The 20098-nt window shown below is 39.4% G+C and overlaps 1 protein-coding gene across 35 annotated transcripts in view; it reads left to right on the top strand.

Moving 5' to 3' along the window:
- Positions 1 to 20098, top strand: part of stk33 (serine/threonine kinase 33) — a 204260-nt gene that overhangs the window by 76445 nt on the left and 107717 nt on the right. For 34 of the 35 annotated variants that reach the window (XM_059975837.1, XM_059975806.1, XM_059975816.1 and 31 more), the window contains 4 exons: positions 11541 to 11654; positions 11951 to 12055; positions 14138 to 14276; positions 17556 to 17644. In XM_059975837.1, the coding sequence (XP_059831820.1) occupies positions 11541 to 11654; positions 11951 to 12055; positions 14138 to 14276; positions 17556 to 17644 (447 nt within the window). The remainder of the gene's footprint in view (positions 1 to 11540; positions 11655 to 11950; positions 12056 to 14137; positions 14277 to 17555; positions 17645 to 20098) is intronic. The other variant, XM_059975839.1, reaches the window with a different exon arrangement.

Genomic DNA, 20098 nt, shown 5'->3' with positions numbered 1-20098 from the left:
TGGACACATCATCAGTGATATAACATGGGGTCATTGGGTGTTTTGGGTCTTTCAACATTAGGCCCTGGTTTATGTCCCAGCAGCATTGTTCCACAGTCACACCTTTTAATCCATAGCCATTTGGAGGATCACTCAGTCACTTCTGTGATTGGTCCTGATGGCTCTTTCCTTTGCAGTCCCCGTAATGTCAAGGAAGGAGTAGGTTCTGTATAGTGAACAGCCAGCAAAACCTCTACACCCTTATAGGCTTGCATTGTGCCCTCCACCCCAGTCTCTGTTACTGTTCTACCAGTTCTGGTATTTGTCTTTCTTATGCTCAAATGCCTTCTCAATCCAGTCTTCCCAAGGAACTATCTGTTCTACTATGACTACCTGCTTTGGGTTTGCTAACAGAATGACAATGTCAGGCCTTGGGGATAATGATGAGATGAAGTCAGAGAACTTTAACTGCTTGCCAAGGTCAACTTCCAGTTGCCAGTCAGATGCTGTGGTAAGGAAGCCTGCTGGTAATCTGGGCTGACTGTGGTTGGCTTCCAGCTTTAAAAATGGCTATGGCTATGGGCTTTCTGGATTGGTGGAGGTGTCTACTGTTTTTAATGGTTGAGGAGATGCTTTCTGCCACTGCCTTCGTCACCTGGCCACGGCCACCTTCTCCCAGGGCTTCAAGGCATTTGCTGAGGGTATGTTCCAGGGTCCCTCTGTCAGGGCATAGAGGACATGATGGTGTCTCACTGTTGACCCAAGCATAAAGGTTCACTGGACTAGTGAGGGCATTGTAGACAGCCAGGATCATGATGCATTGGGGATCTGCCCACCAGATGTTGGACCAGGAGATCTTCCACTTTACTGCAGCCTTCCTCCTTGTCTATGATCCCAGATGCCACCCTTCCTACCATTCTGCTGGTACACAATTCCTCAACAGCTACTCACATCTCTTCCTGGATGTGTTTGCCTCTATCCCTGTGCTGAGCTCTGTTGAAGTGGGTTGAATGGAAGTTGCCCAGGCTTGCCTGAGCAGATGTCATTGTCCCTACCGGATCCCTGTGTTCAAGTGTGACTCAGCCATCTCCACTGCATCCTTGGCCTTCCAGTTCCTGTCTGTCCAGACCTCAATGTCTGCTGATGAGATTTTGGAGTTGCTGGAATCTCTTTATAGCAGCAATTCTCTTGTATGGGAAGCCATGAACATTTCTTTCAGGCTGCTGAAGAGAAGCAACAGTTTCTCTTCTCATACAGAGCAATGCTGCTCAGGTTATGTGGGAGGCTTGACCATCTTCAAAAGTAGCTATTGATTTTTCTTTTAAAAGCCTCATCTGTTGACATGGGTAACTCTTATGCTAGCATGAACCAAAGGATTTGGGGAAGGATGCCATGCTGGTAGATCCAGGCCGTTAACTTGCTGCGTAGGCCTGACTTGTCCACACTGATGATCCAGACTTCTAACTTCTTGCAGTGAAAGATCTTCCCCAGGCTTGTGACTGGTTTCTCAGAGATGGATGGGATAGCAATACCATCCAAGGAGAAATGAAATGTCTCTGAATCTGCCTTTCAGTTAACACCAGAGACCTGGATTTCTCTGGCTAAAACCTCATTCTTGCCCATATGATGAACCTTTCTTGTGCTTGGAGGATTCATCTGCTGAAATATAATTACTGTAAATTCTGGTGTATAAGCCGACCCGGTGTTTAAGCTGACCCCCATTTTCAAGGTTAAAAAAGTGACTTTTTCATGTTACCTTTGTATAAGCCTACCCCTTTTGTAGAGGTTTTTGATTTAACCAGAAAAGATCACAAGATCTCATATGCTGGTACTCAGCTTTGTCGGGTCCGGAACCTGGAAATTTTGTGAACCAGTGCCTGCTAAGGAAACAGGCCTACACATTGTAGAGTGTTCTAAGTGAATTCTTAATAAATAAATTAGGGAGGGAAGTTTTGGATTAGGTTCCCAATGGTAAAGAATCCTCTGAAATGTAACCCCTGTGAAACCATTTAGTGTCCATCGTAATCTGGTTCAAACATAACACGGGGTGGTGGGATCAGTATGTGTACTCAGTATTGAGTTTGCAACCACCATGTACAGAAGATTAAAACAAATGCAATATGATGCTGACTTCAAGCTGAAGGTTGTTGATTTTGCTAAAGGAACGAATAATTTTGCAGCTGCTAAGAAGTTTAATGTAAACGAGAAACAAGTAAGAGAGTGAAGAAAGGCAGAGGATACGCTGAGGGAAATACCATAGATGAAATGTGCAAACTGTGGGGAAACATGCCAGCGGCCAGAACTGGAAGAAAAAGTTTTAGAGTGGGTAAATCACCAGCGATCGTCTGGATACATTGTTACCAGAGAAATGATTCGAGTTCAAGCATTGAAATAGGCCGAAAAACACCGTGAAGTCAGCGAAAATTTCAAAGCTACGCGAAGTTGGTGCCTTTCAACATTTGAAAGGTTTCAATGAAATTCCCCCCGTCATCCTTCTACATTCCAGCGAGTACAGGCCCAGAACCATCAAATGTTCCTCATGTGATAACCCTTTCATTCCCCAAATCATATAACCATATAACAATTACAGCACGGAAACAGGCCATCTCGGCCCTTCTAGTCCGTGCCGAACGCTTCCGTTCACCTAGTCCCACTGGCCCAAACTCAGCCCATAAACCTCCATTCCTTTTCTGTCCATATACCTATCCAATTTTACTTTAAATGACAATACCAAACCTGCCTCTACTACTTCTATTGGAAGCTCGTTCCACATTCATCCCCTGTGAACTCCTCTGAACCCTTTCCAATGCCAGCACATCTTTTCTTAGAGAAGGTTGCCCTAAACTGTTCACAGTACTCAAGGTGAGGCCCCACCGGTGCCTTAGAAAGCCTCAACAGCATGTCCGTCCTCTTGTATTCTAGATTGAAATGAATGCTAACATTACATTTATCTTCCTCACTACCAACCCAATCTGCAAGTTGACTTTTAGGGTGTTCTACACAAGGACTCCCAAGTTCCGTTGCATTTCAGATTTTTGGATTTTCTCACCATTTAGAAAAAGGTCTGCAGATTTATTTCTTCTACCAAAGTGCATGACTATGCATTTTCCAACATTGTATTGCATTTGCCACTTTCTTGCCCATTCTCCTAATTTGTCTAAGTCCTTCTGCAGCCTTCCTGTTTTCTACCTGCTCCTTCACCAATCTTCATATCATCTACAAATTTGGCAACAAAACCATCTGTTCCATCACCTAAGTCATTGATATACAGTATAAGAAGAAGTGGTCCCAATACCAACCCCTGTGGAACACCGCTAATCACTGGCAACCAACCAGAAAAGGATCGTTTAATTCCCACTTGCTTTCTCCTACTAATCAGCTAATGCTCCAACCATGCTAGTAACTTTCCTGAAATACCATGGGTTCTTAACGTAGTAAGCTGCCTCATGTGTGGCACCTTCTCAAAGGCCTTCTGAAAATCCAAATATACAACATCTCTTACATCCCCTTGATCTATCCTGCTTGTAATCTTCTCAAATGATTCCAACAAGTTTGTCAGGCAAGATTTTCTCTTAAGGAAACCATGCTGACTTTGTCCTATCTTGGCCTGTGTCATGAAGTATTCCACAATCTCATCCTTAACAATTGACTCCAACATCTTCCAAATCACTGAGGTCAGGCTAACTGGTCTCTAATTTTCTTTCTACTGCCTTCCTCTATTCTTAAAGAGTGGAGTGACATTTTCAATTTTGCAGTCCTCTGGAACCATGTCAGAGTTCTTCAATTCTTGAAAGATCATTACTAATGCCCCACCATCTCTCTCGCTACCTCCTTCAGAACCTTAGGGCGCAGTTCATCTGGTCTGGGTAACTTACGCACTTTTGGGGCTTTCAGCTTTTTGAGTACCTTCTCCCTTGTAATAGTAACTGCACCCACTTCTCTTCCCTCACACCTTGTAACACCTGGCACACTGCTAGTGTCTTCCACAGTAAAGACTAATGCAAAATACTCATTTAGTTTATCTGCCGTCTTCTTCTCCCTCATTATTATTTCTCCAGCCTCATTTTCTAGTGGTCCTATACCCACTCTCATCTCTTTCATTTTTTGTATGCTTGAAAATGCTCTTTCTATCCATCTTGATATTGTTCTCTAGCTTGCTTTGATAGTTCATCTTTTCCCTCTTAATGATTTTTTAATTTGCCTTCCATAGGTTTTAAAAGTTTCCCAATCCTTGATCTTTCTGCTTATTTTTGCTTTTTTTTATGGTCTTTTTTGCTTTTACATTATCTTTGACTTCCCTTGTCATCTACCGTTGTACTATTTTACCATTTGAATATTTCTTTGTGTTTTGTAGTACATCTATCCTGCACCATTCTACTGAAATACTGCTACGTCAGACTTTACTTTCTCCCTATTAAATTTCAAGGTGAACTCAATCAAATTGTGATCACTGTCACTTAAGGCTTCCTTAAGCTCCCTAGTCGCCTCTGGTTCATTATATAACACCCAATCCAATATAACTGATCCCCTAGAAAGCTCAATGATAAACTGTTCTAAAAAGCTACCTCATAGGCATTCAACAAATTCACTCTCTTGCGATCTATTACCAACCTGATTTTCTCAATCTACCTGCATGTTAAAATCTCCCATGACTATCATATCATGACCTATTTGACATGCCTTTTCTATTTCCTGTTGTAATCTGTAGTTGACATCCCAGCTACTGTTTGAAGGCCTATATATAACTGCCTTCAGAGTCCTTTTACCTTGCAGTTTTTTAACTCAACCCACAAGGATTCAACATCTTACGATCCTATGTCACATGTTTCTACTGATTTGATGCCATTCTATACCAGCAGAGCCATGCCAACCCCTCTGCCTATCTTTCTATCCCTTCGATACAATGTGTAACCTTGGACATTCAGCTGCCAACTACAAACATCCTTTGGCCACGATATTATATCCGACAATCTATAAAACTGCAACAAGATCATCCACCTTATTTCTTATACTTCATGCATTGAGATATAAAACTTTGACTACTATATTTGCTATCCTTTTTGATTCTGCATCCCTAATGCATGACTGCTGGCTGTAATTTTGTCCTATCATCTGCCATTGCTTCTTGACAGACTGACTGCATGCCATTTTTTGCTTTAATCCATCCGTGCTATCCTGAGTGCCTTCATTCCAGTTCCCATCCTCCTTCCAAATTAGTTTTAAATCCTCCCAACAGCTCTTACAAACCTGCCCATGAGAATATTGGTCCTCTTAGGTTCAGGAGCAACCCATCCTTTTTGTACAGGTCATAACCTCTTCCAGAAGTGATCCTAGTGATCCAAGAACCTGAACCCCTACCCTCTGCACCAGTTTCTCAGCCACGCATTTATCTGCTAAATCATCCTGTTTCTACCCTCACTGGTTTGTGGCATAGGTAACAATCCAGAAATTATTACCCTGTAAGTCCTGCTTCTCAGCTTTCTGCCTAGCTCTCTGAATTCTCTTTTCAGGACCTCTATGTTTTTCCTTCTTGTGTCAGTTGAAGGGCCAGTCCTGCCAAAGTGTTTCGGCCTGATTGTCAACTGTACTTTTTCCATTTGATGCTGTCTGGCCTGCTGAGTTCCTCCAGGATGTGTGCATATTGCTAAGATTTAATTGCTTTGAATGGGCCAAATGGCCTACTTCTGCTCCTACATCTTATGATTTTACTCTGGACAAGGGGGGGCCACCCTGCTTGGCAGGTGAGATGTCTGGCTGTGAAATATCTTCACATTCTGGGGCCTCTTGTGTGGTGGTTTTAGGAGTTGACTCTAGGACTGCAGGAAGTGGTTCTGACAGCTCTGGACACCTTTCTTCTCTAACAATTGACTCTGCTGTCTTCAGCTGATCAAGACGACATCAGATGTAATCTCCACTGTGTAGTAGAGTAGTCCAGTTTGGTCCTTAATCTTTCCAAGTACGCACTTTTGATCATCTTTGTAGCCCATCAGCAGGACTGCTCGTCCAGGAGTGTAACATCAAACTTCCTTGTTTGAGGAGCCCTCAGTTTGACTCAGCAGTCTATCCTGCATATTCCTCCTGAAGTTGGGTTTGAGATCCAAGCATGAGCACAAGTGTCAACCCAGGAACAGCATAGCTGGTGAGTTGTTGGATGTGGAGTGGGCTGCATTGCAATATGCAAGGAGGAAAATGGTGAGCTTCTGATTCAGTGTTAGTGTAGTGTGTTCTGCTGACATTGATTGTAGAGAGTTCTGTAGACTTTGGAATAACCTTTCTGCCAAGCCATTTATAGCTGGATGGTGCAATGCTGATGTAATGTGCCTTATTCTATTCATTTTCAGGAATGACTGAAGCTTTTCCGCTACAAACTGTGGTCCATTGTCACTGATTAAATATTCTGTTACAGCAGTCTTTGAAGTGTCTTTTTAACTCATTAACAGTGTATGAGCCTGTAGTAGAGGCTATTGGCAATCCTTCTGAGCACTTTGTAGCTGTATGGACTACTACCAAGAAATTTGTGCTCATGAGTGGTCTGGTAAAATCCACATGAATCCTCTGCAAGGGCAATTCAGGCCATTCCCAGAGATGGAGAGGTGCTGCTCTTGGCATCTTCTGCATGGCTTGGCATCCTGAACAGTGTGTAACAAGCTGCTCGATCTGCTGATCTATTCCAGGCCAGCAGACAAAGTTTCAAGCCAACACTTTCATATTGTGGAGTGACAGATGTGCCAGTATTTGTCAATCAGCAGTACCTGAGCTTACCTAGATGCAGCTGGATACCAGGTGTTACCTTTGGAAATACCAACCACAACCAGCATGATTCTGTCCAGAATCTTAATATGAAGCTTCTAAAATTAATGACAGTTTAGGATATAATTAGAAATTGAGAGTTTTCCTTGCAAATGTGTGGTTTATCAACTCAAATTAAAACTTAATAGTTCAGATTTCCATCTTTAACTTCTGAATGTTAAGCATAGCCAAAGTGAGCACTGAATGATAGACAATTTCATGCCCATATAAAAAAAATGCTTTGGATTTTTTTAATGGAGTGCAAAACCCCCTTGTTGCCACTTCTGTTGTTTACACTAATTAGACAATCCATAACACAAATTCTTTCTTAAAGGCATAAAATAAAAAGATATTAAAGTTTATTTATTATGCAGTAGGAAATCAGTTCCCCAATGATTTTAACTATTATAGCATCCTTCACATCAGATAGAATATCAGGCAGACTCTGCAATTACTTCTCTGTGCTTAAAAAATATCAAACACAGCGATATAAGTGAAAATGCACACCTATTCACAAATTCAGTGAAGTAATGTAATTCCATAAAGGATGTTCAGACTAATCAATTTGTTTAGAAAAGCTGAAGAAACTATGGGAAATTCTCATCTCTGTTACTCATCAGGTGTTACCTAGGATCATTTAAGATTAGCTTTACTACATTATGACCAGACATCTTTGTGGCAATTTCTTCCTGTCACTTAAGCTGTTCCTTCCTTCTCCATGGCTGCTCTTCCATCTGCTCCTCTTCCTCTGAGTGCTTGTTTGTCCTAATTGTTGTCGTGTGATTAATGCAGCTAAATCAGCCTCCATTTTGAGGACGTATTAGATACAGAAGATGTTGTGCTTGCAGCAGAACTTGGAGCACTTCCATTTGATCAACTGTTGCTTGGGTTTACATCATCCTGTGGATCCTCTGTTATATGTGTAGTCAGAATGTGCCATGGAATTTGAGAAACATTTCAACTTGTTTCAACAACCTGACCTTCAACATTTCAAGTTTAGTTCAGCCATTGTTTAATATCCCCTATGACTGTCCTACGAAGGCATTCAATATGTACAAAACTTTCAGGTGCTTATCTTGCTTGACCTCAGGAATTATAGACAACAGCGTGTTATGTTGCTTAGCAACAGCTTCACGGAGGCTAGTCAAGTTCTTAAGATATGATTACACTTGTAAGGCATTTTCTGTATTTCCCAAAGGATCTTTAATTGGTGGTATTAAACCTCTAGTTTTGTTCATATTTTTCTTATATTCCTTTTGAAGACTCGGTTCTACTCAATAAAGGTTTCAAAGTAAGTTTAATTTGTCTTTTAGTTCTGATATGAGGGTCACTGACAGCAGTTCCAAACTTTGCTTCACTTGCAATTAATTCTTTGTCTGCAGCAGCAGCAAATTTCTGATTCAATAAATATAGTTAACAGTCTAGCTGTGCATCTACAGCACTTAAACCAGACCAACTAACAGCGTTCAAATGTTGGGAACTGGAATATTTCAGCACTTCATAAAACAAAGTGATGAACCCTCAGGCAAAGAACAGATGATTGAGCAACTGTCCCCAGTGGACAGGCAGTGCTGACCATTCCAAAGTGTTTTCAAATCATAAACACAGCAATATATCAACAAGAGGTTGTTACTTGCTGCAAGCTGCTCTGGCTCCTTACTATTGCGATTCCAATCTCCCCAACAGGTCCGAGGCAATCCTCAGCCATAGGCTGGTGTTGTTTGGTATAAATTTTGTTTGTTGACAAAATGTAGTGGTTACTTGAAAACAAACCACACCTTTCAGAGACTAAGCACAGGGTTGACTCTGTATGACATGTTCCAAAATAACAGTGTTCCAGAGAGTATATTCAATCCCTTATTAAGTAAACAGTAATGAAGAACAACCTTGTAGCAGTAAAAACAATCTAATGAAATTAAAACTAGTGATATAACAAAGTAAAGCAGTCTAAGCAGTTACATTGGTGATTTTAACATAATAGAAAAATAACTGTTCTTAATTGTAATGAGCAATCAACAAGAGTATATCACTCTGTGACTTACCCCCGGCTCTACCTAGATTGAACTAACCTGAAACAAATCATGAATATGTAACTATACTCTTTGCTTCTGCCATGCCCCAACCCATCTGAGAAATGACCTATGATAAAAGCACAACACAAAATATAATGCAGAGAGGCAGAAAGTAAGTAGGTGGCTCCTACAAAAATATTAGCAAGGAAGTTTCAAGTGATGGTATTTTCAGGTGATTTTTGAAATTCAGACTAAAAGATTCAGTAAACTCTGATGAGAACTAACTCCTTTCTAAATAACTGTTACTGACAGGCATCATTTCAATAAAATCTTTGGCATTCAGCTGTGATATCATCAAGTTAGCTGCACATCATGTAGATTAACAAGGAACAAGCACAATTATGAATTAACTCTGCAAATATTATTTAGCTGTAGAGAAAAGGATATAAATTGCTATTCAAATAATAAGCAAATGCTTTGAGAGGCTGGTCAAGGACTACAACTGCAGCCTGCTACCACCCAAACTGAATCCCCTAGAATTCGCCTATCGACACAACTGATCGACAGATGACACCATACCCACAGCTCTACACACTGTCCTTACACATCTGGAGAAGAGGGGTGCATATGTGAGAATGCTGTGCTTGGACTACATTTCAGCATTCAACACCATAATTCCCTCCAGGCTCGACAAGAAGGTCAAAGACCTGGGCCTACAGCCTGCCTTATATAGCTGGATCCTGAACTTCCTGTCAGGTCACCGGCAGGTGGTAAGAATGGGCTCTCTCACCTTTGCCCCTCTGACTCTCAACACAGGTGCCCCTCAAGGCTGTGTACTAAGCCCCCTCTTTTACTCTCTGTATACTCATGACTGTGCCGCCACCCACAGCTACAATCTGCTAATTAAATTTGCTGGCAACACTACACTGGCCTAATCTCAAATAATAATGAGGCAACCTGCAGAGAAGAAGTCATCACCCTAACACAGTGGTGTCAAGAAAACAACCTCTCCCTCAATGTTGCAAAAACAAAGGGAGCTGGTTGTGGACTACAGGAGGAATGGAGACAGGCTATCCCCTATTATCATCAATTGACCTGGGGTTGAGAGGGTGAACAGCTTTAAGTTCCTTGTCATAAATATCACTGAGGATTTCACGTGGTCTGTACATACTGGCTGTGTGGTGAAAAAGGCACTACAGTGCCTCTTTTACCTCAGATAGTTCAAAAAGTTAGAAATGGGCCCCCAATCTTTCTACAGGGGTGCAATTAAGAGCATCCTGACTGGCTGCGTCACTGCCTGGTATGGGAACAGTATTTCCCTGAATCACAGGACTCTGCAGAGTGGTGCGGACAGACCAGCACATCTGTAGATGAGAACTTCCCACTATTCAGGACATTTACAAAGACAGGTGTGTAAAAAGGACCTGAAGGATCATTGGGGACCCGAGTCACCCCAACCCCAAACTGTTCTAGTTGCTACTATCCGGGTACAGTACTGCAGCATAAAAGCCAGGACCAACGGTCTCCAGAATAGTTTCTTCCACCAGGCAATCAGGCTGCTTAACTTACAACTGTATTTCTATGTTATATTGACTATTGTGTTGTACATAATACTTATTATAAATTACTATAAATTTTGCATTTAGACAGAGATGTAACATGATGTTACAATTCACATGCAAAATGCCAAAGTAATTTCTAGTCTGTAACAATACCTTGGCATGCTGTTTAAAAATCCTTTTAGGTCTTTTGTGACTTTTGTGTAATCTTTTCAGGATATTTTGCAGTGGGACTGTTTAACAAATATCTGTTGAGTTCAAGTTATCTTCCTTTATTCTATTGGAGATAGAAGCAAATACAACATACACTAAGTCCTGATTTAATAACAGCAACTTTGTGGTATCCAGGAAGATGCATAGTTGCTCAGAAATCCTGAAGTCATGCAGTTATGTCACAGATCTAAATCTCAAGTTTCAATATATAACTGTACAAGGTCCAAAAAAAAGTCCCAGCAGGTCCCGATATGCTGGACAATCAGAGCTTAGATAGTGAATAAGTAATAAAGGCACAAGAGACTGCAGATTCCCTCTACAGATGCTTCTTGTCCTGCTAAGTTCCTCCAGTATTTTTTTCTTCTGTATTTAAAGAATGTGCAGTACATGTTTCCTTCATTGGATAATGACACTACATGTATATTTTTAATAATAAAACACTGACATTTTCAAAAGCCTGAAAAGGTTCATGGAAGATTTCTTTCCTCCAGCTTCACCAGATTCTTAGAAGTTAATGCTTAATTGTCTCCCAATCCTTGCCAGTACAACTATGTATAAACTAATTAGTTCTATGAGGTACGCTTTCAGTGTCCTGCAGAACTGACATAGAGTTATAGAAACAGGCCCTTTGGTCCATCTAGACTGGGCTGAACTGTTCATATACCTTGTCCCATCGAGCTGCACTTGGACCATACCCCTTCCTATTCATGTAGTGCCATCTAGCCTTGAATATAAAAAGTAACCATAGATTTAATAAAAATACTTTAGTTCACTACTATTGACATTGATGTAGTCACAAATTCATGAACTAGGTTACTTTAAACTGTTAATTTTTCTTGTATACAGTACATTAGTTATATGAGATTTTGGTCTCTGTGTACTTGTGTTCGTAGTTGTGATTTGAGTTTAAACATTAGCTCCTATATCAGCGAGTTGTTTCATTTTGTAATTTCTTTGACCTTTTGGAGTGTACTTTCATTTTTTTAAGCAAATATACAGTTTTGGTCAAAGGTTAGGACAAGGAAGCTATGGTGTGGTGATTGAGGCGACGCATAATAGGAGTGGCAAAAAATGGGCAATCAAGAAGGTGAACCGGGAAAAGGTAAATTTTCCTTGATAATTTTTTGCTTCATTTAAATTATATCTGATTTAAATATATAAAGGATGATAGTCTTAAAGAGAAAGTGCATTGTTGAATTTAAAAAATAAATGGAAATTATTAAGATGACAATTAGTTTTGAAAGAGGAAAAATGGAGTTGTGCTATGGTTTTTAAAAATCATATCAAATAAATATTGAGAAAGGGATAAAATCAAAAGGAAATTGAAAGCTTTAAATTAATAGAAAGGCCTTTATTCATTTACATGCCTTTGCAGTATTCTTTCTATTTCCAATCCAGGCTGGAAGTTCAGCAGTGAAGCTACTGGAACGAGAAGTCAGCATTTTAAAGCAAGTGAACCATGAACATATAATTCATTTGGAAGAGGTGTTTGAAACACCCAAAGTAAGATGTAATGAGATTTTGGGAACTTTAACAAAATGAAAACATTAAAAGTTTTAAATACATTCTTCCTTTGATCCGTGGTCTGCGTTGTCTTCTTTCACTCAGTTCTTACTGATTTTCACACTCCTTGGATGGGATAGACTGATATTTCCTTTCTTGGGGTTCTGTTTTGTTCACATTGTGGTTTTCTCCCTCTTCTCCATCTTTCCATTTCCCTTCTCTGAAATCATATTTCACAGTTGTTTTCCTTTTTTCTTTTTTTCAGTTAGTTCCTCTCAAACCACTATCTTTCCTTCTCTGTATAGGTTTTTGATATGTATATTAAAATGATTACTGGCATCATTGATAAGGAAATAAACAATTATCACCCAAGAATTTTCTTTTGTTTTCAGTCCCTTCTCAAATAAAAGTAGTTTAGAAAGCACTTGTAATTTTTCATAACAAAACAATGTTGCATTGACATCCACCCAGGCTAATATTTTTAACTCCACCAGCTTGGTGGTAATCTGGAACAGCAAAATGTTCAGAATTTCACAGAAACTTTCTATTTTTTGTTTTAATTGATTTCAGTGATTTTATTTCTGATGGATGATTCTTTCTGCCACTTTACTGAACAAAAGCTGGTGTGAAGTATAGCCTTTGTTGCCTAAAGTGGTAAATTGTGTTAGACAATGCAGTCTTTCCAATAGATTGAAGCTGAACCAGACTAACATGGACGAGGCTGTATGTGTACCTTAACACCTTAATGGATTAGACAGTGTTAATGAAACATTTATGAATTTATATATTATATAGATCTGTGGCTCAGCAGAATGATTCGAGCATAAACATATAATTTGTTTGTCAGGATATAACAACATGTATTTTAGATCACTTGTTTAACCAATGGATTGCTTTCATTAGGTACATAAAGCTTGTTTCCTATACTTGGGGCAAAACAGAAAGCAAGAGTTTTTATGCATCCAGTGATAGAGGAAAAGCTTAAAAAAAAATGCTATACACATAACATTACTGTCTTTCCAACTGAAATGGCATTTTCAAAAATGGTGACAGGATTGATAGTGACTATAAATCTGCAATTAGAAATATCTTTTTATATATTAATAATGAAATAGCCAATTCTATTTCGAGATTGTCCCTAGTAGTAGACTACCCAATAAGTGACACAGGGATAAACAGAAGAGCAGGTCTGTCACTGTTATATTCATATGCATACACTGGCAGCATACTTGAATGTTTTAAAAGTGTTCAGTAAAAGTTTACATCAGGTGGTTGGGAATTGGGTGGGGTTTAGAGGGTTTCAGCATTGCATCACCTTGAATAAAAGTAATCACACTATTTGAAAGTGATCATGGTTTGATATGTCAATTCATTATGTACAGGAATGCAAGAAGTTACAGAGCAGGGGTTCCCAACCTGGGGTCCACCTGTTGGTTAATAGTAGGGGTCCACAGAATAACAAAGGTGGGAATTCCCTCCTGTAAGGAGTGGTGGATTTGGCCCAATGCATCCCTTCTCCTCAGTGGAAGATAACATCATTATGAAAGATCCTCACCTTCTGGTTCATCCCACCTTATCGTAGCTACAGCTTGGCAGGAGATCCAGAAGCCTGAAGTCCTGCATAATCAGGTTCAAGAACATCATCCATTTCTCTTAAACATCTATTGAATTGTATGGTTCTTGAACTAACAGGCGCAACTCTAAATACTAGAGTTTAGCAGCACTTTGATTTTTTTTGTTTTGTTCTAATCGTGTTATTACTTGCACAATTTGTGGTTAATTTATGTTTCTCTGGTGAATGTGCTTGTATGATGCTGTGTGTCCATGGAGGTGCTGCAAATAAGTTTTTCACTACACCTATGCGTACATGTAATTATTCATATGACAATAAAATTGACTTTGAATTGCCGCAAGGTTCATGATAACCACAATAAAAACAAAATATTAAGAAGGTCTGGCACCATCTTCGAATAGAAAGGCTATTGTAACTTGCTGAATATTTTTAATGTTTTTTGCATCTGAAGTATTTTGCTGTTGGATTCCATGGCCTCCTTAATAGGTAACGCTATTATTTGTTTGCAGCGAATGTACCTGGTGACGGAAGTCTGTGAGGGTGGAGAACTAAGTGCAATACTTCATAGAAAAAAGCGCTTAAATGAAAATGAGACAAGACATGTGATCCGTAGCCTAGCAAGTGCAATTGCTTACTTACATAAAAATGGTAAGATTTTATCAGAGAAAGTAAATAAATAACCTTGTAGTCCAGACAAAAACACCCTTATAAATTTCTGAAGTAATAGAGTCTCAATAGGTAAAGCACACCTTGCACAACGTTTCATGGTCATAGAACAAATCCTGCACAATCAGGAAAGCTCACCAATACCTCTGTTTTCTGATGAGGTTGTAGAGAGCTGGATTATACAGATCTATATTCACATCCTTCTACAGATGTGCAGTAGAGAACATCTGAACATGCTGCATCTCTGCATGGTAGAGAAACTGCACTGCGGTGGACAGGAAGGCTCTACAACAGGTAGTCAAAACTGCATCACCAGCGTCAGCTCATCCACCATCAAGGATATAGAGTATTGTGCACATGTTTTGCGTACATATACATAGCTAGGGTGCTCTGGACTTTTGGACAGCATTATGTTTGTCAACGTGGAATGGAGAGTGAGTTTATAAATCTGGTGGAAATGGCGAGAGTGGAACGCTGCAGGAGAGTTGTGGGACGTGGACAGAGAAGGAATGCCATAGGGACTGGCGTGGATGTAGACACACCCAGGCCTGAGACACCAGGCAAGGTTATTTGATTCCAAATAATTGATTTATTTATTAGTACAATTGATTATAGCATTCGTTTCAAGAGGACTAGAATATCAAAGCAAGGATGTAATTTACATACATCGTAAATGGTAGGGCATTGAAGAATTCAGTAGAATAGAGTGATCTAGGAATAATGGTGCATAGTTCCCTGAAGGCGGAATCTCATGTGGATAGGGTGGTGAAGAAAGCTTTTGGTATGCTGGCCTTTATAAATCAGAGCATTGAGTTTAGGAGTTGGGATGTAATGTTAAAATTGTACAAGGCATTGGTAAGGCCGAATTTGGAGTATTGTGTATAGTTCTTGTCACCGAATTATAGGAAAGATATCAACAAAATAGAGTACAGAGAAGATTTACTAGAATGTTACCTGAGTTTCAGCACCTAAGTTACAGGGAAAGGCTGAACAAGTTAGGTCTTTATTCTTTGGAGCGTAGAAGGTTGAGGGGGGACTTGATAGAGGTATTTAAAATTATGAGGGGGATAGATCGAGTTGTCGTGGATAGGCTTTTTCCATTGAGATTAGGGGAGATTCAAACAAGAGGACAGGATTTAGGAGTTAGGGCGCAAAAGTTTAAGGGTAACACGAGGAGGAATTTCTTTACTCAGAGAGTGGTAGCTGTGTGGAACGAGCTTCAAGTAGAAGTGGTAGAGGCAGGTTCGGTATTGTCACTTAAAGTAAAATTGGATAGGTATATGGACATGAAAGGAATGGAGGATTATGGACTGAGTGTGGGCCAGTGGGACTAGGTGACTGTAAGCATCGGCATGGACTAGAAGGGCCGAGATGGCCTGTTTCTGTGCTGTAATTGTTATATGGTTATATGTTGAAACTTTATAAAGCTCTGGTGTATCGTAAGCAGGTTTGGGCTCCTTATCCTAAAAAGGATGTGCTGAAATAGGAGAGGGTTTAAAGGAGGTTCATCAAAATTATTCCAGGATTGAATGGCTTATCATATGAAGAGTGTTTGATGGCTGTGGGCCTGTATTCACTAGTATTCAGAAGAATGAGGGGTGACCTCATTGAAACCTATTGGATGGTGAAAGGCCTTGAAAGAGTGGATGTGGATAGGTTGTTTCCTATGGTGGGAGAGTCTTAAGAACAGAGGACACAGCCTCGTAATAAAGGGGTGTCCTTTTAGAATGGAGATGAGCAAGAATGTCTTTAGCCAGAGAGTGGCGAATCTGTATAATTCTTTGCCATGTGCAGCTGTGGAGGTCAAGCCTTTATGTATATTTAAGGCAGAGTTTGTTAGATTCTGGATTGGTCAGTGGAATGAAGGAATACAGGGAGAAGGCAGGAGATAGGGACTGAGAGGAAAATTGCATCAGCAAATGGCAGAGCAGATGTGATGGTCCAAATGGCCTAATTTTTCTCCTGTATCTTATGGTCATGGTCTTATTACAGAATTTCTCTCTGGTGCTTCTTTCTCCCTTCCTGTTTTCACAACCACGATTCCCTTCTCCCAGCCCCATTCCCAGTCAGTCCACAATAGAGACTTGTATCAGATATATCATTCTCATATATCATGAGTATTTTTCTTTGCAGCAGTACAGTGCAATACATAAAAATTACTACAGTACTGTGCAAAGACTTGGTACATGTGCTTAAGACTTTTGCACAGTGCTCTATATACTGACAGATGCCAGAAAAAGGTCAGCAACATCATGAAAGATCCCACCCATCATGCACAAAGACTGTTTTATCCCACTCCTATCAGGAAGGAGGTTATGTGACGTCCATGTGAAGACCACCAAATACAAAAACTTTACTTTCCCTGAACAGCAAGGCTGATCAGCAACACCACCCACTAAACCACTCCTCCACACCTCCCACCACCACTACCTTATCATTTCCCATTAGAGTCACCTTATGTATAGACACTCCTGTGCTTGGTGCCACTTTAATAACATAGAATCTCAATCTCTCTATCTCTTTATCACTCTATCTCTCGCTCTCTCTCACTCACACACACACACACACACACACACACACACATACATATATATATATATATATAGTTACATAAACACACTATGTATTTATATTTATTGTGTATATTTTTTTGGGCTGCATCGTATCCAGAGTAACAATTATTTAGTCCTCCTTTACACTTGTGTACTGAAAATGACATTGAACAATCTTGAATTTATGCAGACAAATCAATTCAAGTAATTACTTAACAAGAACAATTTATTTTAAGAGAAATGTTTGGGATTAAAACATTTTACACACTCATTAAAGATATTAATGTATCACAAATGCAAATTTAATCAATTTAATTTAACAAATTTAATCATTTTTTTCTTGGTTGCCAATCCTTCTCCTTTTTATTCCTATCCCATTTTGCTCCACTTCATTGTAATTTGCAGAGTGCTATGAATGAGAAGCTCGTTGATGCCTACTCATATATCACTCAAGACTTTAAGGGAGAAAAGACTGTCTTATTACTACAACCTAATCTGTTTGGTTAATCAGATGCCACTTTAGAATACTGCTGAAATGGAAAACTTGTTTCAGAAATGGGAGTCTTTCCATGAGCAATGTTTCTGGTACTTATTAATATACCTATCTAGATTGGAATATGCTGACGGAAGTTGTGATTTGTTAATTTTACCATCTCTCTTGAATTGTATATTTTCAATATATGTTGAATATTGTGTGGTCTTTCTACAGATATTGTCCATCGGGATTTAAAGCTAGAAAATATCTTGGTGAAAAACATTGAAAACAGCAGTGAACCTGACATGAAGTTAAACATCAAGGTAAATTGAATTAATTGTGTAATAATGTTATTGTAAATTACTTAATTGGACAAATCATACCTCTGGCTCATACTACCCCTTCTGATACATTATAAGCTTAAAAATTATCTTTAAATCATCAAGGATTAGCCTCAGGATGTTGTGTGTCATGTCATTTCCATCACAAAAGATACCTATTTGATGTCTCAATTGTTCTTGTACAACTACTGCTGGAACTTCTTGTTTATTTGACATTCAATCTGCTGATTCCTGTGCTTTTTCTGGCCAGTTTTCCTTTCTCTATTTACTGTGTGTCTTATTCTTCATTGGCCCGTTCTCCTGCTCAGATCAGTAAAAGCTAGTACAGAAGTATAAAAAAAATTAAACTTTGGCTTATTTTTCAAACAAATTAGAATTTAAATGTGAGGAATAAATCCAAGAGCATTTATCAGATAACATCTACAGTGTTGTTATTGTTTAAGTATTAAGCTTCAGGGAAATTGTTTGTCAGATTCTGTTGGTAAATAGCGGAAGCTCTGATTTGACATTTGCTTGTTTAAAAACTAACAAATCAGGGACTTTGCACAAACTCAGTCAACTGGAGAAGTTTCAGATCTACCAAGTGTAGTTAATATCATCTACAGTATTTTAACATTCTCATCCACCGGGTTTCCCTGGATCCCATTTCATGGATTCTGAAGCAGAAGCAATACTTTTTTCATTTGAATGGGATTATGAAACTACATGGAAAAAATACAAGGAAAGGTTATTTCTTTTAATTTAATTTAATTATTTTTAAAAATTATATTAGTGTATTGAATTAAATAATTTTCATTAAGCAAAACTGTATAGTACTGTGGCGACCCACTTTCTGTGCAGGCAAACCGGCTCACAAATAGCCAGCGCGCGAGAGGAGATTTTGATAATGCACCTTTGACGTCATTTCCGCCCGGAGAGGGCGGGGGCTAGGGATTAAATGCCACCGCTGCGAAGTTTGAATAAATGAGTCTCGAAACGACTTGTCGTTATTTCGGTGCTGTGTGCAGCACATCGCTACAGTACCTTGAAAAAGTATTCAGCCTCTCAACTATCTTCATATTTTACTGACTCATTTTCTAAATTTAAAATTCATTGACATAAGATTTTTGTGCTAATCTACAAAACAGTGTGCGTCATTCAAACCTGCTGGAATTCTTTGCAGATGATACTAAGATAGGTGGTGTTGTGGATAATGAAGTAGGTTTTCAAAGCTTGCAGCGAGATTTAGACCAGTTAGAAGGGTCGGCTGAAAGATGGCAGATGGAATTTAATGCTGACAAGTGTGAGGAGCTACATTTTGGTAGGAATAATCAAAATGGGACATACATGGTAAATGGTAGGGCATTGAAGAATGCAGTAGAACAGAGAGATATAGGAATAATGGTGCATAGTTCCCTGAAGGTGCAATCTCATGTGGATAGGGTGGTGAAAAAAGCTTTTGGTATGCTGGCCTTTATAAATCAGAGCATTGAGTATAGGAGTTGGGATGTAATGTTAAAATTGTACAAGGCATTGGTAAGGTCGAATTTGGAGTATTGTGTACAGTTCTGGTCACCAAATTATAGGAAAGATGTCAACAAAATAGAGAGAGTACAGAAGAGATTTACTAGAATGTTACCTGGGTTTCAGCACCTAAGTTACAGGGAAAGGCTGAACAAGTTAGGTCTTTATTCTTTGGAGCATAGAAGGTTGAGGGGGGACTTGATAGAGGTATTTAAAATTATAAGGGGGATAGATAGAGTTGACGTAGATAGGCTTTTTCCTTTGAGAGTAGGGGAGATTCAAACAAGAGGATATGAGTTGAAAGTTAGGGGGCAGAAGTTTAGGGGTAACACAAGGGGGAATTTCTTTACTCAGAGAGTGGTAGCTGTGTGGAACGAGTTTCCAGTAGAAGTGGTAGAGGCAGGTTTGATATTGTCATTTAAAGTAAAATTGGATAGGTATATGGACAGAAAGGAATGGAGGGTTATGGGCTGAGTGCAGGTCAGTGGGACTAGGTGAGAGTAAGCATTCAGCACGGACTAGAAGGGCCAAGATGGCCTGTTTCCGTGCTGTAATTGTTATATGGTTATATGGTTAAATAACAAGCAGGATAGACAAAGAAGAATTGGTTGATGTTGTGTACTTGGATTTTCAGAAGGCCTTTGACAAGGCGCCACACATGAGAGGGGTTTAACGTGCTAAAGCCCATGATATTACAGATATTACGATCCAGCAACAATGAATATATAATTGAGACAGGTTTTTTATAACAAATAAAACATTTATTAAACACTGCTTAAAAAAACCCCAAAAGTAAACAAACGACTAATTTAACCGGAAGTCAACTGCTATGCGGCAGCTTGAACAGTTCTTAAAGCGAGAAATGTGAACTCAGTTCTTAATGCGATAATGCGAAAACAGTTCTTAGAAGTAGTACTGTGAAAGTCCAAATGT

This window comes from Hypanus sabinus, chromosome 7, assembly GCF_030144855.1.
Source record: "Hypanus sabinus isolate sHypSab1 chromosome 7, sHypSab1.hap1, whole genome shotgun sequence".
Taxonomy (NCBI): domain Eukaryota; kingdom Metazoa; phylum Chordata; class Chondrichthyes; order Myliobatiformes; family Dasyatidae; genus Hypanus; species Hypanus sabinus.
Note: the sequence above shows the minus strand (reverse complement) of the source record. Positions and strands in the feature narration are given on the sequence as shown.